Genomic DNA, 26,910 nt, shown 5'->3' with positions numbered 1-26,910 from the left:
TTGAAGATACAGATTTGACCACGAACCAACCTTCTCCCTCGCCTCCGACCACCACCAGAAACCCCCATCCCCTGCGCACAAAACCCCGTCGCAAACCCAGCCATCCCTGTCGTTTTGCGCAGCTCTGAGCACCACAAATCGCTCTCAGCCCAGGCGCCACCCTTCTTCCTCGCCTCCGACCACCACCAGCACATCCCTCTCCTCTTGATATCCTTCTTTTTGAAAGGGTTTATAGGTGCAAACTTGTTTCAAGGATACATTATTACTACTATTGTCATTATGTTTGCACTATTTATGTATTAAAACTAGTTTTTTTATTAAAATTATATAATACAACATAATGGATTCTTCATCCTGTATTGGTACAAGAGATAGAAGAGAACACATGTGACTTGTCGCTGACTGTGTGGTTCTTTTTATCCTTCTTGATGGCATAGAAATGGAATGCCTACTGCTTGGGTAAATTTTGTTTTTTTTGTTCACATTGGGTGTTTGACTATTCTTATATAATACAGGTGTGCATAACATTTTAACCACATGATCAGTAATAATTATTAGACCGTCTTATTGCAGAGTTTCTTGGTGGTGGAGACTATCACCTGAAGTCATTGAAGCTAAATGCATCATGAACTTGGTTGATGAATTTGCATACACTGTAAGATCCAATATAAGTGCAATCCATACTCGGTATATTTATGTTGATGGTTCCACCATTCTATGCAAGTCTCACCCTAAGAAATGAACATAAAAAGGGGATTGGTGTGGAGAACATCAAAAAGAGACTTGTGAACTCGAAAGAACCCCAACATATGAGCAGCCAAAGATAACACTTGAAAAGCTTATTGAGTATGGAAACATGCTTGTTGAAGAGCAAGAAAATGTAAAGAGAGTTCAATTGTCAAACAAGTACTTGAAAGAAGCAACTCTTGGAGATGCAAATGAGGATGCCATCAAGTCAGGAAACTTCTATGGTTAGAGCTTAGAATCTTAGATTTTCCTTAAGTACTATTTGCCCCAAAATAAAGTAGATTATAGGCTCTCATTATCATATGGTTTTAAGATTGTTTTTAGATGAAGTAATGATATGAACAAAATGTCCATTGATTTTTAAAATGGTGTTTTTGTAATAAAAATTTGTATATTTATAATTTTAAAATGTGTAGAGAAAATTTATAAGAGAAAACATAGAATAACTAATTTTTTTTTTAAAAAAATATCTTCATATTTAAGTTTATAAAATAAAAAATAAAAACATTAATTACCAAACATGTTTTTTATTTTTTATTTTTAAAAATAAAAAACAAATATAATTACTAAACGCATTTTTATTTTTCATAAATCAAAAAACAGTTTAAAAAATTTTAAAATAAAAATTTTCCCAAACGCCACCACAGAATCTTCAAAATTTCCTATAAAATCCACAATCAACATACATATTAATTAGCTCCAAGATTTTTTTTTTAATTTTTCTCTCTATGGAATGGATAAATAAAATAATAATTTTTTTTTTTTAAAAGAAAGTCAAATAATAAAAGTGTAAATATTCCACAACGTGTGGTCAATCATAGTTGATTCGCCCTTTCGGGTCATCTTTTCGACTATTTTTTTTATTGCCTTTAATTTTTTTTTAAATGATTACCTTTAATTTTAGATAGTGAGCATTTATCACATCCGAAAATTTTATTGATACTTTTTAGTGGATCTAATATATATACGGAATTCTTTAAGCCCTAGTGGTGGGATTCTCGGTCTTCTCGACTCGTGTATAGTTTTTAGCGCGATTTTTTTTATGACCATGTATATTGTAGCTATTTAGAGCATCTTGTAAATTTTTAGAAAATTTCGAATAGTTTATAATACTGAAAACTAATTTCAAATATCTTGTTGCACGCATAACTAATTATTTTTATGAGCGTATAAAGCAACATGTTTGAACTTTGACACATGTTAAAAATTAGGCCAAATTTGATTCACAATATAACATGGTGCATATTTTGCATCATCATAAATGCTACACTTTTTTATTTATTTTTATTATTTTTATCTATTTGTATTAAATATTATATTTTTTACCTTATTATTTTATTATTATCCTATACTATCAGCAATAAAATATAAAGAAAAATAACTCATTTTTATATAATTTCAATACATATCAAATTAATATTAAATTTTTCTACAACATTAAAGCATAATACTAAAAATTATACTAAATATATAATATATTAATTTTTTTATATTAAATATAGCAAACTATTTACATAGGGAAATTTTATGTTATATGCATAATAACTTAGTGAAATTTTTTAATATGCCAACTATCCCAAATATATAATAATTTCAATTTTTTAGACAAAAATATCCCTAACATTCAAATACCCATTTTCTCTCTCAATCCAAACTTTCTCTCTCTAACATCTCTTATTCTCTCACTCTCTCTAACATTCTAATCTTGTAGATCTCGAAAAAATATCAAAATTAAAAAAAAAAAATCTAAAACCGACATTTGAGTGAAAAAATATAAACCTAAAAAATTTTCGTCAAATTTCAGTGCAGAGCATCAAAATTGCATCGAAAAAGCATCGTTTTGGACAAAAATCAAGTTTTCATGATTGCATTGAAACATCATCGATGCACTATCGATTTTGCATCGAAACACCATCAATTTTGCATCGAAAAGTCATCATTTTGGCTAAAAAAATAAGTTTTCATTATTGCATCGCAACAACATCGAAATACCATCGATTTTGCATCGAAACATCATCGATGTACCATTGATTTTGCATTGAAATACCATCAATTTAACATCGAAATATCATCGATGTACCATCAATTTTGTATCGAAAAAACATCGTTTTGGCCAAAAACAAGTTTTTATGATTGCATCGAAAAAACATCGAAACATCATCGATTTTGCATCGAAAAAACATCGTTTTGGCTAAAAATCAAGTGTTCATGATTGCATCGTAACAATATCGATGCACCATTGATTTTGCATCGAAAAAAGCATCGTTTTGGCGAAAAACAAGTTTTCATGTTTGCATCGTCGATTTTGCATCGAAACACCATCGATTTTGCATCGAAAAAACATTGTTTTTGCCAAAAATAAGTTTTATGATTGCATCGCAAGTGCATCGAAATTACATCGATTTTGCATCGTTTTGATGCAATTTAGATGTTTTTTTATGGTGTTTCGATGCAAAATTAATGGTGTTTCGATGCTCTTGTGATGCAATCATAAAACTTATTTTTTTGGCCAAAACAATGACTTTTCGATGCAAAATCGATGGTGTTTCGATGCAAAATCAATGGTACATCGATGATGTTTCGATGCAATCATGAAAACTTGATTTTTATCCAAAACGATGCTTTTTCGATGCAATTTCGATGCTCTACACTGAAATTTGACGAAAACTTTGTAAATTCATATTTTTTCACTCAAATGTCGGTTTCAGATAATTTTTTTAAATTTTGGTATTTTTTCAAGATCTACAAGATTATAATGTTAGAGAGAGTGAGAGAATAAGAGATATTAGAGAAATAAAGTTTGGATTGAGAGAGAAAATAAGTGTTTGAATATTAAGGGTATTTTTGTCTAAAAAATTAAAATTATCATATATTTGGAATAGTAACTTATAATAGCATATTAAAAAAATTCACTAAGTTATTATGCATATTACATAAAATTTCCCTTTACATATCTCGCATATAATATTATTCATGTTTAATAATTAGGAAAAAATTACATTAAAACTATACAAGGCCTTTATCTCTTCTATATAATAAGTGTGTAGATAACGGAAATTCTTGATTTTAACGGTTTTTTATTTTTTTAAGGTTAACTTTAACGGAATATTCTTATATTTAACAGAATATTCTTATATTTAACTGTAGTTTCTAAACACTTAAACTTAAATAAAATAAAATAAATGATTAAAAAAATTAAAATAAGATATTTTTGAGATATTTTACAATAATAATTATTTAAAAATAATAAATAATTAAACAAATTAAAATATGATATTTTTGAGATATTTTACCATGATAATTATTTTAAAATAATAAATAATTAAACAATTTAAAATATGATATTTTTGAGATATTTTACCATAATAATTATTTTAAAATAATAAAATCATATTTTTTTATAACTTAAATAAAATTTAATTAAACTTAAACTTAATTTAATAATATCATATTAAACATGTAATATACTATACTGTAAATTAGCATCAAATTATTTTTTTAACAAACTAGCAATAAACTTAAATTTAAAAAAATAAATGATTAAAAAAATTAAAATAAGATATTTTTGAGATATTTTACAATGATAATTATTTAAAAATAATAAATAATTAAACAAATTAAAATATGATATTTTTGAGATATTTTACCATGATAATTATTTTAAAATAATAAATAATTAAACAATTTAAAATATGATATTTTTGAGATATTTTACCATAATAATTATTTTAAAATAATAAAATCATATTTTTTATAACTTAAATAAAATTTAATTAAACTTAAACTTAATTTAATAATATCATATTAAACATGTAATATACTATACAGTAAATTAGCAACAAATTATTTTTTTAACAAATTAGCAATAAACTTAAATTTAAAATCCACATATAATATTTAATATTACATTAAACACATAATATATAATCTCTTGTTGTCATTCTCAAATACAAAAACTAGAATAAACATAAACATAAACAAAAATAAATAAATTATTTAATTAAAATATGATATTTATTTTAAAATTTATATGACATTAATATAAATTTAATAAAAAATAATTAATAAATTATATAAATAAAACTAAACAAACGTGCAATATGTACGTTGTTTGTATCTAGTATCTAGTATATAGATATGTATGTGGCTTTGACTTAGGCGCACACGGAAGAGTTCCATTGCGGTTTGACTTATTAGGCACCCAGATTTGAGATTAAGTTATATATAACAAATTTCATTAATCTGCCGTTATCTTTAACGTTTTTTATAAAAAATTTAAAAAAAGTTGACCAACGATTTGAAAATTAATTCTATCTACTTTATAGATTTCAATATTATTAATATGAGTTAACTTTAACGTTTTTTGATCAAATAAATTAAAAACAATGATCAATGATTTAAAAATTGCGTGCTTCATTTTTTAAATTAAAAAAAATTAAAGTACATTAAAAAAATTGAATTCGTTATAAAATCTTGATTTGAATTGCGCTATTTTTTATCAATAAAAAATCTGGCCATCGTATAATTGGGGAAATCAATAAATTAACCAATTTAAATTTAATTCATTCTGTTAAGAACTTTTTAGTATATTTACGTCAATTGGAAATCTAGCCATTTAATTATTTTAATTAAAACATCTTTTATTTTAACTTTTAAATGAAGTTTTTTAAATTGTATATTTAGAAGGAAAAAAATAAACAATATTGATCACAGTGTATATAGGGCATTCAATACAATCAACCTAAATTTAATTCATTCGGTTAAGATTTTTTCAGAGAAAATTAAGTTTAATTTTTTTTAAAAATATCTACAATATAACATCCCTATATATATATAACAAAGTTACAATATTAATAATTTTTATTAACATAAAATTTTCTCTGTGACTCTCTAACCATCATCAAAACATTAACGTAAGTTATATTGCCATAAAAAATTACACCAAACTCAATTTCATTATAACCACACATCATTCATTGATTGCTATATTGATTAAATTGATTTACTAACCATTTTTAATTCAGGTGGCGAGTCAGAATTCAGTTTATCAAATAAAGTTTACACAAACACAAAGTATCATCTTATTTTAATTATATTGACAGGTAAGTAATTATTGTCACAAAAAATATTGTGATTTCAAGTTTTTTTATAACCACATCATTGAATGCTATATTGATTTTCTAGTCATATTTAATTTATCTCAAATCAGGCAGTGAGTCACAAATAAGTACAATCAGATATATAAGATAAAGTTCAAGAAAATACAAGGTAACATCTTATACAAACAGTTATGAATTATTTTATTATGCTATGTTCAGTTAATACATTTAGTAATTAATTAATAGTAAAACAATAAAATAGTACTTAGAGAATTAGAACCATCAATTGCTATTCAATTACTATGATAATAAATGTTAAAACTAATAACAAACTGTGAAAAAACCTATAAGCATTAATGATATTTTCATAAACCATAAATATTTGTTCAACAAGGCTAGAAGATGCAGATAGAAAATCAACCTATAGAATTTAGGATTGATTAGATTAAGCTTAACTATGAGGTTTGAAATATATACATATACCAAAGAATAACCAAATCTTAAACTGCAACCATTAAAAAAGAAAAAAAAAACTTATGAATCATCCAATAAATCTAAAGTAAAAATATCATTACTTGAAAAAAAAACAACCCTAACCTAACAAAATTAAAATAAATCCATTATCCATAAACAAATTTAAGAAATCAACAAAAGCAAAATCCTTTTTTTTTACCACTATATGAATCAATCAAACGAAACAAAAATAAATCCAAATCCAAACCCAAAGCATAAATTTATTCAATAAAAATTAAGACTTTGAGTTTTAAATGAAATAAACAATCAGCTAATGATAATCTCATTGGGATTTGGTCCTGTTCATTTTATAAACCAAGGATCTATTGGGCATCAAAACTAAAAAATAAGCGTACCTGTGTTTACGATAATGCTCATTTGGTACCATGTATTTTGAAATCGTACATATTTGGTAACCTGTATTTTGAAATTGTGCATATTTGATAACCTAAACTCAAATATAATTGATACAATTTTGCTAATTTAATCAAACTGTTATCAATTTATGAGTTTTAAATTTAAATTTAATTAGTTAATTACATATAACTGATGAGAATTTGGTCATATTGATAAAATTTTATTTATTGAATCTGAGTTTAGGGTACCATTATATGTATGATTTTAAAATATAGAGTAAGAATTATTGAAAAAAGAGGGTACCAAAACGCTATTTTACAAAAACACATGGTACCAAATGAGGAAATTCCAAAAAAAAAAAAACCAACCTGATTGCCAAATGCAATGACATTGTGAAAAAGATATAAAAAAAATCATGAGAAAAAACAAAGCTTACATTAAAAAACTACCCTTTGACACATAACACAAAGCCCACAACACCAACAACCAAAAATCAACGTGTTGGGTACTCCTGTCAAAGATGAAACAAACCCAAATAGATAGCTAAGCATTATATCAAAAAAATTAAGTATTGAGTTAACATGTAAAAAATATACATATATATATATGTGTCATCAAATCTGTCCATAAATCTATACCAGATCAAGAAATAAAGCCTGAATGATAATCATAGTCTAAAAGCAAGCAAAGAACAAAACCCACAATTTCCAAAAATCCAAATCAAGACAAAGAAAATATTCAAACTTCAATCAAACGCATCCTTATTTAATATATCTTCTTCTCTCTTTTTTTTAATCAAAGAAAATGACATCAAAAAACATGTTTTATGATCCACTAATAAAACCTCCCCCAACAAATATATGACAATGACATTATTAAATTTTATATTTAGATTCAGCTTATTATTCACTCATTAATAAAACCTCCCCCGACATGATTTATGGTTGTAGAAAACATTAACATATAAAATGTTTGTGAAAGTTATACAAATTACCTATCTTAGTATTTGGGCTAAAATCATAATGAAATATCATTAAAAAAAAATTATATAAAAAAAATCTAACTAATTAATATTGAAACATATAGAATAAGTATATATCGTAAACCCACCATATTGAGCATCAATATGCATAGAAAATTTATTTTTCTTAAATTTTAATGTTGGGAAAAAAATTTGAAATATGCATTGATATTGACTTAGAATATATCTATTATTACTAAAAATATACTTTAAAACACATTACTTCAAAAGAGAAGTCCACTGAAGCTTGGTCGGAGATGGTGAGGGAGGGACGATGGGGAGGTGGCAGCAGTACGACGAAGAGGGTGGTGGTGGTGGTGGTGGTGGTAGTGATGGTCGGAGATATTGTGAGGGAGGAAGAGACTTTTGGGGGGTGGCGGCTAGATTGGGGTACCGCAAATAATATCGACGCAAAAAATGTTATTTGTTGTAGTGATAGATTAAGTGGTAAAAAAAATTATGTTTTATTTTAAATATAAATGATGAAAAAAATTAATAAAAATTAAGATTATTTATTATAAATATATTTAGAATAAAGATAATTTATAATATTTGAATTTATATTACTACTAGATACAAGTACGTGCAATATGCACGTTTACTTAGTTTTATTTATAGAGTTTATTAATTATTTATATTAATATCATATAAATTTCAAATATATATCCTATTCTAATTAAATAATTTATTTATTTTTGTTTAAGTTTATATTTGTTGTAAGTTTTGAATTTGGGGGTAACAACAAGAGATTTTAAATTTATGTTTCTTGCTTTTAAAAAAAAAAAATTTGTTGCTAATTGACAGTAAATTATATTATATGTTTAATTAAATTTTATTTAAGTTATAAAATGTAAAATTTTATTATTTTTAAATAATTATCATTGTTAAATATCTCAAATATATCTTATTTTAATTTATTTATTATTTTTAAATAATTATCATTGTAAAATATCTCAAAAATATTATATTTTAATTTTTTTAATTATTTATTTTATTTTATTTAAATTTAAGTGTTTACAAACTACCGTTAAATATAAAAATATTCTGTTAAATATAAAAATATTCCGTTAAAGTTAACATTAAAAATATAAAATATTGTTAAAACAAAAAAAATTCATTATCTACACATTTATTATATAAAAAAACTATAGGATAGATATGCGGTCAATTTAAAATCAAATAAATATAATCATAATAGATTTCAGTTCAAATTAATAAGCAACGTAGTCTTAAAAAAAGATATTAATGACAGTTTTATGAAAATCAGCAATAAAAATAAAAATAATTAAATATATATGTATAGAAAAATCAACCGAAAATATAGTAAAAAAATAATCATACCTTCAAATAAAAAGATATAAGGTTATAATTTAAAATGAGCACAAGATAATTATAATTTAAAATATGGAAATCAAATAGATAAAAATATATTTATACAAAGATATTTTGAATTTTAAACAAGATTATTATTGACCCTAATAAGCCAACGAAGTTTAAATTAATAAGCAACGAAGTTTTAAAAAAAGATATTTTGAATTTTAAAAAATATTACTCTTGACCGCCATATATATATATATATGTATATATATATTCATACATGAGCAGCTTGTTATATATAACTTACAATCTCAAATTTCCTTCACATTTGTGTTCCTAATTAGTCAAACAGCAATGGAACTCTCCCTTGCCGTCATCAGTGTGCGCCTAAGTGAAAGTCACACACCAGGTAATAATATATCTATTTATATATAATGACCTTGTATAGTTTTAATGCAATTTTTTCCTAATTATTAAACATGACATGAATACCATTAATAGTTAGTTTTTTTTGTTTTTAATTTTACGTTCTCAATGATTTCAGATTGGTCGAGTTTACCAGAACATCTTTTCGACCAAGTTTTTGGTAACTTGGAAACAGTAAAACAGTGTTTGCAATTCAGTGGTGTTTGTAAGTGTTGGCACAGTGTGGCAAAGGATAACCAAAGGAAACTTGTGGAATTGAGTTTTCACAATGTACCAATGTTGTTGGTTCCTAACAAACACAAAGAAGATGATAATAAGGATGAATGGAGTGTGTATGATGTGTTGTCAGACAAGTTCTTAATCTCAAATTTATTACTTCCTCCATATGATCATTCTTTTGGTGGCTCTTCACAAGGATGGTTACTTACCCTTGATGACAATTTATCTTTAACGCTCTATAAACCCTTTGTTGGAATTAGTATTAATGATGTTATTCACCTTCCTCCAATATCATCAACTCCCATGGATAAGGGACTATTGGAAGGGATTGCTAAATATCGTCAATACTATGTTATGAAGATGTCTATACACACTCCTGATCCAATAGCCAACCCTAAAGATTTAATCATTGCAGTCATATTTGGACAATACAAGTTGGCTTATATCAGGCCACTCAAACAACTTACTTGGTCTCAAATTGATATACAATCACCCTTTGATGATCTTGTGTATCACAAGAACAAATTTTACGCCATAACTCTTACTAGCCAACTTGCATCTTTCGATGTTGACAACAATGTTAACTTTTTTGCCGATTCTACTATTCCAGACGATGATTATGACTGTTATGAACCAGTAGTAGGAAGAAGTTCTTGTTACAAGAGATACTTGGTAGAATCATTAGGAGGAGATCTTCTGCATGTTAAAAGGTATGAAAGGTATACTCGTGCTTTTTATAACTGTGTGACTATCAAGTTTAAAATTTACAAGTGGAGTTCGGAGAAATGGATTGAGATAAAAAGCATAGGCGATAGTGCTTTGTTTTTGGGTGATAACACATCAGTGTGTGTGTTGGCATCAAACTTTGTTGGTTGTGAGAAGGACTCGATATATTTCATTGATGACAAAGATACCATTGACTATGCACATAAAGGTCAAATGGATCTTGGTGTGTACAATATTCAAACAAGAGTTTGTAGTCGAAGGGGTTTCAATTTTGATGCAGCAACCATTCCCAAAACACGTGGTCGCCAACCAATTTGGGTTTTACCTACTTTATCTATATAGTCTTTTTTTTTCTTTCGTTTATGAGTTGTATAAACAAAGATTATTTTTTATTATTATTATTATATATCTTTGGTTGAATTTTTTTTATTGTATAGTTTTCATTATAGCTAATATAAGTTTATATTGTTTTAGGGTTTATTTTATAGATAAATTATATTAGTGTTTGAATTAATTACTTATTACAATATTAAAACAAAGAAGACAATTTATATGATTTCCTAAGTATATAATGACATTTTCCAAGAAGATGAGTCTCTGGTTACAGACAATAAACTTCAAATTTCATTTTTAAATGAACTTTTGTATGGTATAGAAACCTTTTTCCAGAGCCTAATTACTATGAATTCATTAAACGGAATATACAAGTAACAATTAAACTAAGAACAAGATAATCAATTATAGCAATAGGATTATTAATTTTAGAAACTTCATACAGTTAGAGCTTTCCCCAAGAGAGTTCTCTATATGTCTATTAATTGCACCGACGATATCTCTCTCTTATCTTCTTCTTCTTTATATTGTTATATGTATGTGGTCAAATGCTTGAGTATAAGTTTTTTTTGTCTTTATTCATATTCATGTTCTTATTCTTTGTATTGTTTCAAATTCAATATTTTTTATAATTCTTCAATTGTTATAGTTCATTTAATTTTTTTTATTAAATTAATTATTTAATATGATGGGTCATTGTTATATACGTATGTGGTCAAATGTGAATAAGTTTCACTTAAGTGTTTATTGTCATCGCTCATGTTTTCTCCTTACTTCTGCCACATCTAAGCAAATAAGTCAATACAATTGTAGGAACATAAATAGAATACCTTTAAACATTAAACATTATTATTCATATATTCACCAAAAAAAGTATTACTCATATAATAATAATAATAATAATAATAATTTGTTGGGGTTAAAGTCTTTGACATTTTTATTTAAGAAGTATCATTTCTTTGATATGATCATAGTTTTTTATGTTTTTTTCAGTTAGTTTGATATATTAGTATCTTAATTATTGTAAAAATATATAGTATCACCATTTTTTTTTTTAAAATAGTTGGATTTCATCCCTAAATGAATAGTTTCTTCATTAAAAAAAAATATTTTTAGGCTTCTAATAATAAAAGATTAGACGTGTTATTGAAGATTTATGAATTGAACTTTTATATATTTATATATGTTAGTCCAAACATCACTAATGTTTTTTTTTTCTATTTTATTAAAAACATAATATTATACTTCTATTATATATAAACATCTATTTATCTAAGATTCAAAAATACATTTAAGTAAAAAAAAAAGAGTTTTCTTTTTCTTTTAATTTAATTGTTTTTACATTATTAAAACTATGTATGTGTATCAATTTTTGTTGGATATGTATGTTATTGTATGTGTATTATTAACATTGTAAAATTATCAAATAAAATATATATTTTAAAAAAATCTATTTTCACTAATTATGCTTATTATATCTAAATTAATTTGAAATATATTCTTTACATATTAAATCGATGTAATAAGTGTGTTAGTTTATTTCCAAGCCCATAACCAAATTATTAATTATAAACTGTTTGTTTATATTATTATTTACTTTCTTCACACATAAAAATTCAAAACAAAAATATATTTTTTTACTTATTCCTTTCTACATTACTTTTAATCTTCTCGTAAGGAATAAAATACTAGAAAAAGAATAATATTGTCACCCATTGACTAATATATATCTATACTATATATATATATATGCACGAATAATTTTTTGAGTGATCCTTTTTTTTTTTTGGTAGTGAGACACTCATTTTTAGTTGCTGATCATCCTTTTCACAGTCCGTTAGATATACACACAAATGTAATTGTATCTAAAATTGTGATTCTTTAATTTATTACATTCCTTTTTTTCTTATTAGTTCACTATTACACGTTTCACCTTATTGTTTTGCCACTTATATATATTATTTGTAAATTTTTTTTTTATTTACTATTTTGTTTTCCAAATACGATGTTACTCTGTCTAGGGAGATGCGTAAGTCATTCTTTATTTTTTTGTTTTTTTCTTTTTGTTTTTTATGTTAAATAGTATATATATACATATAATATAAACTGATTTATATTATGTTATTGGTAATTGTATATGCATAATATACATTATATTGTATTAAGTATACAAGGTTATTTTTCTTTTTTGTTTTTTTTCTTAATTTATTTTTTCTATTAACCAATATATATAATATACACTAATTATATGATATTCATTCGTAGTTGTATATGCACAATATACAATATAGTATCTACATATATAAATTTAATATGTATGATTATATTGTATTTAGTCCATTGTATTTATATAGTAATATAATAAAAGGCTATCATCATTTATTGAATATTAATACATACGAATGCAACGTGGTTTAATGCATGTGAAAGTTACACGTATTAATAGGCTTGTTGCTCGAGTCATACTATGTTGGTGTGTTGATCACACATATACGGTCATCCTTCTTTTTATAAAAAATAAATAAATTATTAACTGTGAACTATTTATTTATATTATTATTGAATTTTTTCACGAATTCAAAACAAAAATATATTATTTTTATAAAGAGTAAAACGTAAGAAAAAAAGTAACACTGGTACCGAGTTACTCGTGCCTTTGGCCCGAGCCACTCTCACTAGTATATATATATGCGTGGATAAGTTGGTGGTCATTCTCTTTTTTTGTCGTATATATCTATACTACTATATATATTTGTGAACAAGCTTATGAATTCCTCCTTTTTTTTTTGTCCTTTTCTTTTTGTTTTTCTCCAAGGCCTGAAAGCCTTTTTTTTTTTTTCATTCTTTTACTTATTTCATTGATCCCATACATGACCACGAGCAAGTGTATTATAAATCAAATTTTATCAAATCATAATGTTAAGTTTTCTTTTTGTCTTATAATTTAACAAAATAATTCATATGTATCCACTAATTAAACTACTACACTTTATATTAAACTGACAATAAATGAGTAAAAGCATATTGACATATTTCTTCATAAATATATATCTCATTCATGATCATATAAATTGTTATAAAAATAATAAAGAATAAATAGTATTTTATGATTATGTTTTTTAAAACAAATGTGTTAGTTTTCTTTTGATATTTTACTTGGTGTTTCTTTTCTAATATATTATTATGAAGTTTTTCCAATGTATATAGTTAGTTTATTTTCAAAAAAAAAACTAACTACTTAATGTAATAAGTGTGTTAGTTTTCTTTTCTATTGAATATCCTCATTTAATTTTTCTTTTACACCTTATTGGAGTTTTCAAGAATAATTATATCTATAATTTATTGATTTACAAGATAGTCATTATTTTTTTGTTAATGGGAGAATGACGTCTTTATTTCTTCCAAATTAATAAACTGTTTGTAATATTGTAAATAGTTGAATTAAATATTTAGAAAAATATTAGTTTACAACTATGTTATCTTCACACAAAATATCAATTTATTAAACAAAGAAAAATTGTCATAGAATCAGAGAAGTGGCAAAATACATAATAATAATAATTATAATAACACAATTAATTAAATTTCCAAGCCAAGAGGAAAAAAATATTAATTATGAACTATTTGTTTATATTATTATTTAATTTCTTCACCTACAAGAATTCAAAACAAAAATATATTTATTCACTTATTCATTTTTAAATCACTTTTAGTTTTTTGGCAAGAAGCAAAACGCTAGAAAAAGACTAACAATGTTAACGGGTTGCTCGTGCCTTAAGCACGAGTCATTCACTAGTATATATATATAAATGGATAAGAGGTCCATGTCTCCGTGACCTCACTCACTTCTAATGTCTTGGCAAGCCATTAGGTCTAAAGATCTTTCTTATCAAAATGCAATAAAGCCCAAGAAGCCCATTAGGCGAAGAGGTCTCTTAGCAAAATGCAATAAAGCCCATCATGACAACATACATATGATAAAATATAAAATGTGTAGTGGTAATCTCTAACTTATTGTTTAACGCCCAAAATGTGACAACCACTAAGCGGTGGTTGTAGTATAATCGGGCGGTCGATCCACAAGGAGGTAACCTAAATCAAAAGATTAGTAGAAAATAACACAAAAATTTAGTAACAAGAAATAAATAAAATTGTAAATGGAAAGAGGTTTGAGATTTTGGTATTGTATTTTGATAAAGTGATGAAATGAGATAAGTGAAATAAAGGTAAGATGTAATCAAGAGTTTGAGAAAATGAAAGGTTTCAAGAATCATCCATATGCTTGTTTAGTTACTTGGTTACTTGATTTACAAAAATACACAAGTAAATAGTTCACATCCCAACATTTACTTGGAAAATCTAACATTAAAGTCCATAGTTTTTCTAACAAAAGTTCATTTGAGTTATAAGGTTCTTTACTTTAAAAGCACAATATTAATCTTATGAAAAATCTAAAAAATGACAAAATACCCAAGGGCAATAATGCAATTGAAGATTAGACATAAAATTATGTATCAATATTACTTTTACTAATTAGAAGCACATAGAAAGAGCATGACTAATCCTATATACTAATAGCATAAGTAAATAGAGATAACAAAATAAAGATAGAGATGAAAGAACATAAATAACTCAAATATATTACATTAAGATCATAGTAAATCAAAGTAGCAAAATAACATCACTTGCATATGGAATCATCCCTAAGCTTCCTAGGAAGATTAGGCCATTATGCTCATGATTCTCACAAAATTCTAAGAAGAAAATATGAGAAGAAAGTGAGTGGAAATTTTGCTATAGTTTCACTACTCTAAAAATTACATATTAAATGTGAAGAGAGTGTCCCTATTTATAGATGGAGAAAATGACTAAAAAGAAATTAAACAACAAAATGGGGTTTACAAAATAAATCTGAAATATTAATAATAAGATATGATTTTGAAAAATCAAATATTATTATTAATATTACCCTAGCTATTTTTGTGTATAGTCAAAATGCTCCTTTTCTAAAATACCACAAAAACATGAGCTTTAAAGCTCAAAATGGCAATTTTACAAACCCAATACCCACAAAATATGGCTGGTGACACAAGAGGGTTTTGACCCACTTTCAGCCAATGAGGGGGTGCCACGTAGGCACTAGCTAGGAGAGGAGAAAAATGGATTTGGGCTGCTGGAAGTTGGGTCACGTGGGAGCTTGGAGCTTGCTGAAGCTTGGGCGGATTGGGCCTTTGGGCCTGGAGAGAAACAAGGTTGCATATAGGCTGAGACTTGCTAATTGATGGAGGTGAAGGAGGCGTGAGATTGAAGGGGTGCAAATGGAGCTGTTGGCGGCGACGTGGCAGGGTGTGATTGGCTGGCAGGGAGGCTGGCATGCGGTGGCTCGGCAGGGAGGCTCGGCGGCTCGGCTCGCGTGGCTTGAGCTCGGAACGGCTCAGCTTGGCTGTGGGCTGCTGGACAGTGGGCTTCCATTGGACCTCAAATGAAACAAAAAAGGAAGTTAATTACAATAATATCATTTTTAGCACTCATTTTTTTCAAGTTTAATTCTTTTCTATATTTTTTTCTTTTAATTAAGCTCAAATGTATTATAATTCATATAAAATATTTTTAAATTAAATTAAAACTAATATTTTCCATTTAAAGAATATATCATAATAAATTCAAGAAAATATTATTCAAAACTTAATTTAATTTGAACTTAAACTTGATAAAATGACATCTTTTGAGCACTAATCACAACCCCCAACCAGCTTATTGCTAGTCCCTAGCAGTTCAAGCGAAAAAGAAAATTGTCAAGTTGAATAATCAAGTTAAACCAAGCAAAATCATCTAAGCATTTTCAAATTATCAGCAAGAAGTCAGAAATTACTATCTAAGCTACTATAGTTGCGATTTCAGAGTTGTGTGTGTGTGCACCAAACCATATTCTTTTTCTCACAAGTCATAACACAAATAGTATCGAAAAATCTCAAAAGTATAAAGATCTCAACTCCAAATTCCTCACGGGCATTGAAAGTATTGTATGGGAAGGATTACACTCTTGGAGTTGGAAATGTAACAGTTTACGCTCAAATGAGAAAAGATAAACTTTTTAGGACAAGCAATTTGAACAAAAATTGATCACAAGATAGGCAAATCAACTTATTGGAATTCAAATGACAAACAACCTTTGGGATTTACATGAGAAAACTCCAAGAAAAAAATGACAACTAATTAGACATGATAAATAAGAAAATGAACTATAATGATAATAAATTTTTATTTTTTTTTCAACAACTACAAAGTAATAGAAGGAAATGTTGCTCTTGTTCTCTCTTTTTTTTTTTAATCTTTTTTTTTCATTTATTTATCATTTTTTTTCTTTTTCTTTTTTTTTCATTATTTATTTATTTTTATTTTTTTTTGACAAGAGACAACACAAAAATACAAAGGAAATTACAAATATAATAAATAGAACACAAATTTATTACAAAGACTTTTCTTAAATGAAAAACGTCCCTCTAGTAAATGTCATGTTTTAAATTCCAAATATGTGACTTTACCAACTCAAATGATCAATAAAAATTCAAAAAGTTGTTTTCTCAACTCTCACAACTCACCAAGAAATGAAAAACTTTAAACTTGAAATTTCTCTCAACTATTTGTGTTAACAACCAATTTATTTATCATATGTTTGGAAAGTGCACAAAATAACTCTGAAAATCACTTCTTAATAGCTAAACATAGTAAAAACTGACTCAAACCAACAAATTATACTCATGCTTGGATAATTTTGAGAAAATTTGACTTAAAAATTCAACAAGACAATAATGTTTCCCAAATGACTGCTAATGACGTAACAATAAGATTTTACAAATGAAAGCCAATGCATGTTCACCACCCCCAACCAAAAATCAGACAGTGTCCTCAATGTCAAAATGAATAAGCAATGAAAAAGATAAGGAAAGAGAACACCTGGATGATGACCATGTCCATGAGGTCAGAGCGAAAATAGCCTGGTAACAAAACCCCAAAACAAAATACAAAAACGAAAAGCATACAAAAAAAGAAAAATAAAGCTAGGGAAAAATAAAAATAAAAAGAACAACAACAAACCATTCAGAACGTCAGAGTGTATAGATTGGATCCTTAAGAAGGACCTCTTCAACATGACTCACACTCTCAATGTAATGCTTCAGCCGTTGGCCATTGACGCGAAAAATTCTCCCATCGGTTGGATCCTCGACCTCCACCGAACCGTTGGGGAATACTTGCTTTACTACAAATGGACCAGTCCATCGCGATCGCAGTTTACCGGGATGCAAGTGCAAGCGAGAGTCGTACAGATGCACTTTTTGATTTGGCTCAAAGTGTTTTCGCAGAATTTGTTTGTCGTGAGCGATTTTCAATTTTTCCTTATAAATCCTGGAATTGTCATATGCATCGTTTCTCAACTCCTCAATTTCGGACAACTGGAGTTTGCGATTGATACCTGCGGCATTCAGATCAAAGTTTAGGGCTTTGATAGCCCAATATGCTTTATGCTCGAGCTCGACAGGTAAATGACAGGCTTTTCCAAAGACGAGCCGATAGGGAGACATCCCAAGAGGGGACTTGAAAGCAGTGCGGTATGCCCAAAGAGCGTCTAGAAGTCCTGTAGACCAATCTTTGCGGTCGGGATTTACCGTCTTTTCAAGAATGTGTTTTATCTCCCTTTTGGCTAACTCGGCCTGACCATTGGTCTGTGGATGATAGGCATTTGCAACTTTATGAAGTACACCGTACTTGCGCATAAGAGCCTCAAAGGATCGGTTGCAAAAATGAGTGCCTTGATCACTGATGATAGCACGAGGGGTACCGAACCTTGATAACACATTTTCTTTCAAGAATTTGACAACTGTAGCGTTATCATTGGTTCGACATGGGACAGCCTCGACCCGTTTGGAAACATAATCCACAGCGAGAAGAATGTAAAGGTAGCCAAAAGAAGGTGGAAACAGTCCCATGAAGTCTATCCCCCAACAATCAAATATTTCGATAACAAGAATTGGGTTCAAGGGCATCATGTGCCGACGAGATAAGGATCCTAACTTTTGGCACCTTACACAAGAACGACAGAAATCATTGGTGTCTTTGAACAGAGTGGGCCAGTAAAGGCCGCATTGTAAGATTTTTGCAGCGGTTTTCTTCACAGAGAAGTGACCACCACAAGCATCATTGTGGCAAAAATTCAGCACACTAGACACCTCATCGTCATGGATGCATCTTCGCATGATTTGGTCGGGGCAATACTTGAATAAGTATGGGTCATCCCAAAAGAAATTGCGCACCTCGACCAGAAATTTGCGTTTGTCTTGTGAACTCCATTCAGATGGGAGTTCACCTGTTACTAAGTAGTTTACAATGTGAGCGTACCACGGCAACTTAGCAACAGAAAGCAATTGTTCATCGGGGAAATCATCATGAATAGGTGGACCGTCAGCGGGATCGCTGAATTCAAGTCGGGACAAATGGTCCGCGACGACATTTTCAACACCTTTCTTGTCTTTGATCGTTATGTCAAATTCTTGCAGGAGAAGGATCCACAGTATTAATCGCGCCTTAGCATCCTTTTTGGAAAGGAGATACTTAAGGGCGGAGTGATCTGTGAAGATCGTAATTGGCGATCCAATCAAATAAGATCGGAATTTGTCAAGGGCAAAGACAACGGCAAGCAACTCTTTTTCAGTAGTGGAATAGTTCATTTGAGCACTATTGAGAGTTCGGCTTGCATAATAGACAACAAAGGGTTTCCCCTCCCTTCGTTGTCCTAGCACAGCTCCCACAGCAAAGTTGCTGGCGTCACACATGATCTCGAAAGGAAGACTCCAATCGGGTGACTGAATGATGGGAGCGGAAGTGAGCGAATTGACAAGCGCTCGGAATGATTCCTCACACTTAGGTGTCCACTCAAATGTAACATCTTTGGCTAGGAGGTTGCTCAGCGGACGAGCAATCATTGAAAAATTTTGTATGAACCTCCTATAGAACCCAGCATGACCAAGAAATGACCTAACGTCTTTGACAGTCTTAGGAGTCGGCAGGTTGGAGATAAGGTCGATTTTGGATTGATCAACCTCAATTCCTTTTTCAGAAACAATGTGACCTAAGACTATGCCAGAAGATACCATGAAGTGGCATTTCTCCCAATTGAGGACAAGTCCCTTCTCGATGCATCGTTTTAAAACAGCTTCAAGATGAAGAAGACATGTCTCGAAGGAGTTTCCAAAAACGGTTAGGTCATCCATGAATACTTCCATTGATTTTTCAATCATGTCACTAAAGATGCTCATCATGCATCTTTGGAAAGTAGCTGGTGCATTGCACAAGCCAAATGGCATACGCCGGAAAGCAAACGTGCCAAAGGGACAAGTGAAAGTGGTCTTATCTTGATCCTCCAATGCAATCTCAATTTGATAATAGCCAGAATAGCCATCAAGGAAGCAATAGAAAGGATGACCAGCTACACGTTCAAGAATTTGATCAATGAATGGGAGTGGAAAATGATCTTTGCGGGAGGCGGCATTCAATTTTCTATAATCAATGCACATGCGCCACCCCGTCACCGTTCTTGTGGGGACAAGGACCCCTTTTTCATTTTGGATAACGGTGACACCAGATTTCTTGGGCACAACTTGAGTTGGACTGACCCATTTGCTATCTGCTACCGGGTAAATAATACCAGCGTCTAGCAATTTCAAAACTTCATTTTTTACAACTTCCTTCATCGTGGGATTCAGTCGCCGCTGAGGGTCTCTTCGAGGGATAGCCTTGTCCTCCAGATTGATTCGATGGGAGAAAATTAAAGGGCTAATACCTTTGATATCAGCAAGCGTCCAACCTATCACAGATTTATGCGTTCGCAGTAGCTCGAGTAACTGCAATTCTTGAGAATTTTGAAGGTTGGATGAGATGATAATTGGAAAGGTTTCACCATCTCCCAAGAAGGCATGTTTTAAACCCTCGGGAAGTTGGGTCAATTGAACAGTTGGAACCTCTTCAGCTGAAGTTTTCGGCTGTGACCTCTCACGAGGTAGCTCTTCAAAACGAGGTTGCCAAAACTGAGTCCTTCTATGGCGTGAATCTATGCGATCTGATATTGCAAGAGTAGACTCAATAGAACTGGGACTTTCATTCTCTGACAGAAGGAGGAGTTCATCAAGATTATCAAAGTTGTTTCGCAATTGAACCTCCTCGGGAATCAAAGAGTCAATCATGAATGTTTGGTAACATTCATCATCTTCTCGGGGTTGTTTCCCGATGTGGAAGATATTGACTTCTAGAGTCATGTTTCCAAATGATATCTTCATTAGACCATTCCGACAATTGATCAAAGCATTTGCAGTAGCAAGGAATGGTCTTCCGAGGATAATAGGAATTTTCGACTCCATGTTCACCACAGATTGGGTATCAAGAATAAGAAAATCCACGGGATAATAGAATTTTTCAATTTGAACCAATACATCCTCAACGATACCCCTAGGCTTTTTGGTGGAACGATCAGCAAGCTGTAGTACAACAGATGTTGGCTTCATTTCTCCAAGACCGAGTTGCGAGTATACAGAATAAGGCATGAGATTAACACTCGCGCCAAGATCAAGTAAGGCTTGGCTGACTTCATGGGTCCCAATTTGGCAAGAAATTGTGGGACAACCAGGATCTTTGTATTTTGGCGGTGTCTTTTGTTCAATCACCGCACTCACTTGCTCGGTCAAGAAAGCAGTCTTCTTGACATGGTGCTTCCTTTTTGCAGTGCAAAGATCCTTGATGATTTTGGCATAAGCAGGCACTTGTTTAATGATGTGAAGCAAAGGAAGATTAATCTTCACTTGTGTCAAGTGCTCAAGGAGTTCAGCTCGGTTATCAGGAAGTTTCCCAACAGGTTTCAAAGCCTGGGGGAATGGTACCTTTGGGGTGGCATTAAGTGGTGGATTTTCCGAAATGACTTTTGGAATATTGGGAGAGTTGGATTTATGGGGTGGGTCTGACAAAGTTTTACCGCTTCTCGTCGTGATGGCATTCACTTCCTTGACGTTTTGATCATTTGAATTTGAAGATTGGGCCATGTGTTGGCCTTGAACATTGAATTTCGGTTGGGAAGGAAGTTTGCCTTTTTCAGGAATGGCCAAGGATTCAGTCAATTTTGAGAATTGACATTTCATTTCCTTGATTTCTTCCATCATTTGGCGATTCAGTTTGGATTGTTCCTCCATGAATGCATGAAGAGTATTCTCGAGAGAATTGCGTTGTGGATGAGCATTGTAATGAGGTGCAGAATACGCCTTTGATGGTTGAACTTGTTGCTCATTTCTCCATTGGCATCCAGACGATTGAGCTTGGTTGGAATCTCTCCAACTGAAATTTGGGTGGTTTCTCCAACCAGGGTTGTACGTATGGGAGAATGGCTTGTTATATGCCCCTAAGGCATTGCATTGCTCCTCATAAACCCCCCTCATTTCATTCAAAGCTAAGCAGTCCTTAGCTAAGTGCTCCGTCCCTCCACAAACAAAGCAAGGTTCTTGCGGTTCCACTTGAGCGATCATGTGCGACTTTTGCCCATTTTTCGTCATTAAGACCTCAAACTGCTTTTTCAAAGCTTCGAGTTGGGCCTTAATACTATCCTCTTCTCGAAGTTGATAGATCCCTGATGGATTGTGTCGGTTGGAGCTGTCAGTAGCACTTGGACCAGTCCAGGTGTGAGATTTTTTTGCAGTTTCTTCGAGATATTCAAGAGCATCGTCTGGCTCTTTTTCGAGGAATTCACCATTGCATATCATTTCTACAAACTGGCGCTCACGACTCGTGAGGCCTTCATAGAAGTAACTGACCAAGCGCCAGTTCTCATAGCCATGGTGCGGGCACTGATTTAGCAGATCTTTGAATCTTTCCCAGACTTGATAGAACGTTTCATTGTCCTTTTGGGAGAATGTGGAAATTTGTCGTTTTAGACTGTTGGTCTTATGGCTAGGGAAGTGTTTCAGAAAGAAGGATTTAGTCATCTCCTCCCATGTTCCAATCGACCTAGGTCTCAAAGAGTACAACCAGCTTTTGGCTTTGTCCTTCAAGGAGAAAGGGAAGAACTTTAGTCGCACAGCATCGGCATTGTCGGCTCGGTTATAGAACGTGGCTACCACCTCCTCGAATTCTCTGATATGCACGTATGGGCTTTCGTTTTCCATTCCATGAAATGTAGGCAACAGTTGAATCATGCTAGGTTTAAAGTCTAATGCGGGCATATTAGGAGGGAAGATAATGCATGAAGGTGTGGAAGTGCGAGTGGGATGGAGGTAGTCATTGAGAGTTCTTGGCTGGATTTCATCATTGCGAGCCATTGCAAATGGGTTATTATCAGGGAAATTTTGTGGAGAAGCTGGATGGGTGGAGGGAGTTCCGGTAGGAGTGGCAGATGAATTGGAAGAAGTGTCACTGGAAGTTTCGTGATGATTCATCCACTCTTGGAAATCAGAATTAGATTTATTTTATGTCTTTTTTTTTTTTTTTTTTCTTTTTGATTTTTTTTTTTTTTGTTAAACTTGTTCCCAGGTAGAATTGGAGGTATTCAGGTGATCTCCAACGCCTTACTAGAACTCCCCGAGGTTCCCGAGTAAGTATGGTGGATCACAAGTCAACCTTTTCGACCAAACAACCTTTAAGCAAAGTGAAATTGCTTATTTTGACAGAACAAGCTTGGTTTTCTTATAGTAATAAGTTCAACAATGTAATAGTGCAAAGGTAGATGCTCGAAATGTTCCCAGGCCGATTGGGAAGGTTGCCAAGGTACCGCTTTAGACCCACACTTGCCTAGATAGAACTCCCCGAGGTTCCCAGGTAAGTGTGGAGGGTAACGCTATCACAAACCTTATTTAACAACCAATCTTTCTAGACAGAACAATATCGGTTTCTACCATTTGTAAAATTACACAATTGTTCCCAATACTAAGCGTTTTATGATTGAAATTTTATGAACAATTTTATGCAATTTTATGTTTTTTTTTTTTGAAAAACCTAAATTCTAAGGGAAACTAAGGCAAAGGAAAAGAAAAACCTAAACTAAGTAACAAAATAAAAAAAAAACACAAAACACAATAAAATAAAGAAAATAAAATTAAAGTGAAGAGAAAATAGCAAGCTTAATCTATTTTTTTTCAAATATGTATTAAAAAAAAAAAGAATAGAAATTAAGAAAGAAAAATAGAGTAAGAATTAGGTAAAGAAAAAAATTATATAAATATATATAGTTTTTTTTTTTTAAATAAAAAGGGAAGAAAATGGAAAAGAAGAAACAAAGAAATAGAAATAAGAATAATTTTTTTCTGTTTTTGCTTTTCTTTTTTTTTTAGTTTTTTTTTCTTTTATAGATATGTATATATATATATATATATAAATGAATATAGATATTTATATATATTTTGTTACCGAAAAAAGAAAAAGAAAAAAAGTGTAAAAGAAGAGAATAAATATATATATATAAATAAAGATATTTTTTTTTTTAGTTTTTTTTTCTTTTTATTTTTGTTATAATAGTAATATAATTAATTAAAAATTAGTAAAAAAAAAACTATACTAACACAATATTTATTCAACAAAAACACAAATAAAGTTACTAATATTTTTGTAAAAATTTCACTAAACTTTTGAAAATTACCTCCCCGGCAACGGCACCAAAATTTGTTTAACGCCCAAAATGTGACAACCACTAAGCGGTGGTTTTAGTATAATCGGGCGGTCGATCCACAAGGAGGTAACCTAAATCAAAAGATTAGTAGAAAATAACACAAAAAGTTAGTAATAAGAAATAAATAAAATTGTAAATGGAAAGAGGTTTGAGATTTTGGTATTATATTTTGATAAAGTGATGAAATGAGATAAGTGAAATAAAGGTAAGATGTAATCAAGAGTTTGAGAAAATGAAAGGTTTCAAGAATCATCCATATGCTTGTTTAGTTACTTGGTTACTTGATTTACAAAAATACACAAGTAAATAGTTCACATCCCAACATTTACTTGGAAAATCTAACATTAAAGTCCATAGTTTTTCTAACAAAAGTTCATTTGAGTTATAAGGTTCTTTACTTTAAAAGCACAATGTTAATCTTATGAAAAATCTAAAAAATGACAAAATACCCAAGGGCAATAATGCAATAGAAGATTAGACATAAAATTATGTATCAATATTACTTTTACTAATTAGAAGCACATAGAAAGAGCATGACTAATCCTATATACTATTAGCATAAGTAAATAGAGATAACAAAATAAAGATAGAGATGAAAGAACATAAATAACTCAAATATATTACATTAAGAACATAGTAAATCAAAGTAGCAAAATAACATCACTTGCATATGGAATCATCCCTAAGCTTCCTAGGAAGATTTGGCCATTATGCTCATGATTCTCACAAAATTCTAAGAAGAAAATATGAGAAGAAAGTTGTTATACCCAAAAAATAGGAAGGTGCATTCTAGGAGAGTTAAGGGGAATGGTCCTAGGAGACCCCAAGGAGGGTGTGGTCCTAGGAGACCCCAAGGGTGTGTAGGAGGTAAGCCTCCCAAGGTTTTCTAAGTGTTGGCTCGAACGTGTCCAAGGTAAATAGCTAAGGAGGAGGAGTCTCATGCAAGAGAATGGAGACTTAGACTTTCATAAGGAAAGTCTATACAATGTTCGATCGGACATGTTTGGGAGATGCTAAAGGAGGTTGCCTCAATGTTGTCCAAGGTGAGGTTGCCTCAATGTTGTCCAAGGTGAGGTTACCTCAATGTTGTCCAAGGTGAGGTTCCCTCAATGTTGTCCAAGGTGAGGTTCCCTCAATGTTGTCCAAGATGAGGTTGCCCCAATGTTGTTCAAGGTGAGGTGCCAAGGAGGTTGCCTCGGACCACCTTGGTCCGAGGAGAAGCCAAGGAGATTGGTTCAAGGAGGAACATGGCATGCTAGAGGAGAGTGCATGTTAGAGGAGAGAAGTGCATCTCCTACCACCATGCACGTTCAACCTACCACCATGCATATCCTACCACCATACATGTTCAACCAGCACTTGCATGGGTAGTGAGTAGGAGGTGGACCAACTAGCTAGAGGAGACTAAGTCAGACACAACTTCAACAACATGCGCGGGAATCTCTCATTCTTCCCACAAATGGGGAGTTTGTTACATTTCAAATTTTGAATGTTTATTTGTAATATAAATGTAATAAATATAATAAAATATCCCTATTATAAGGGGATATCAGTTGAGGATCCCAGGCCTATAAATAGAAAGCTTATGGGATGAGAGAGGGGTTTTTCCTTCTGCTTCTTCTTTCTAGAGAGAGAAAATTGGGACTGTCTATTCTAGAGAGAGAAAGTGCTGAAATTAGAGAGAATTCTTGTATTTTCACAATCTGTACTGAAGAAACTCAGTTGGCTCAGTCCATCTGATCTTGAGTACAGGTTTATAAATCACATCTCTAAGTGGATTAGGCTATTACCGACAATCGGGGCTGAACCACTATAAAAATCTCCTGTGTTCTTTATTTTTCTTGTTTATACCGTCTGTTGTCGTTTACATTCTCTTGAAGGTTCGTCGTATTTGACGTTCTCACGTCGTTGGCTAAAAACGCGGTCAACATTTTGGTGCTTTCATTGAGAGCCTGAAGAGAAGAACAGACGGTCCCTAAAGCATAACAATAGTATTAGCATTAGATATTAGTTTGTTATTTTGTGAGCAGTCTTTTACTGCATATTGCCAATGGTATTATGTCGATTCTAGGTTTCTCATAACAATATCATATGCATGTACTTCAACTAAAATGTTTTATTACTCAAATACATTTGCAAATTATTAAAGTAAATAGGTGACCAAAATATATTGTGGAACCCCAATGCCTCACCAAACCCCTTTTATCATTTATTTTCCTTTCATTTCAATTTCAAAACCACAAAAATATAATTCCTTTTACTACTTTCACATTACTTACCTTCTAACTATTTTATTTGTTCTTTGTTTCTTTACCTCCTTGTGGAATCGATTGTCCATCTATACTATGACTACCGCTAAGTGGAAGTCACGTTTGGGTGTTAAACACACCTCATGTGGTATTGGGCACCTTCAAAGTTTAGCAATCTAGCATATACACACCATTAAGTCCTTAAAT

The 26,910-nt window shown here is 30.6% G+C and overlaps 1 protein-coding gene and 1 non-coding gene across 2 annotated transcripts; both read left to right on the top strand.

Annotated features, from left to right (window-relative positions):
- Nucleotides 1-856: 856 nt before the first annotated feature.
- On the top strand, nt 857-10,767 carry LOC133784787 (probable F-box protein At1g44080). The gene is made up of 2 exons (XM_062224061.1): nt 857-971; nt 9,599-10,767. Exons 1-2 carry the CDS (start codon nt 857-859, stop codon nt 10,765-10,767), a joined length of 1,284 nt encoding a protein of 427 aa, XP_062080045.1.
- Nucleotides 10,768-22,623: 11,856 nt separating this feature from the next.
- Nucleotides 22,624-22,730, top strand: LOC133787635 (small nucleolar RNA R71). Its single transcript, XR_009872642.1, has one exon. It is a non-coding gene; the product is annotated as a small nucleolar RNA R71 (small nucleolar RNA).
- Nucleotides 22,731-26,910: the final 4,180 nt, after the last annotated feature.

The sequence above is a fragment of the Humulus lupulus genome, chromosome 6 (genome assembly GCF_963169125.1).
Source record: "Humulus lupulus chromosome 6, drHumLupu1.1, whole genome shotgun sequence".
In the NCBI taxonomy this organism is placed as follows: domain Eukaryota; kingdom Viridiplantae; phylum Streptophyta; class Magnoliopsida; order Rosales; family Cannabaceae; genus Humulus; species Humulus lupulus.
Note: the sequence above shows the minus strand (reverse complement) of the source record. Positions and strands in the feature narration are given on the sequence as shown.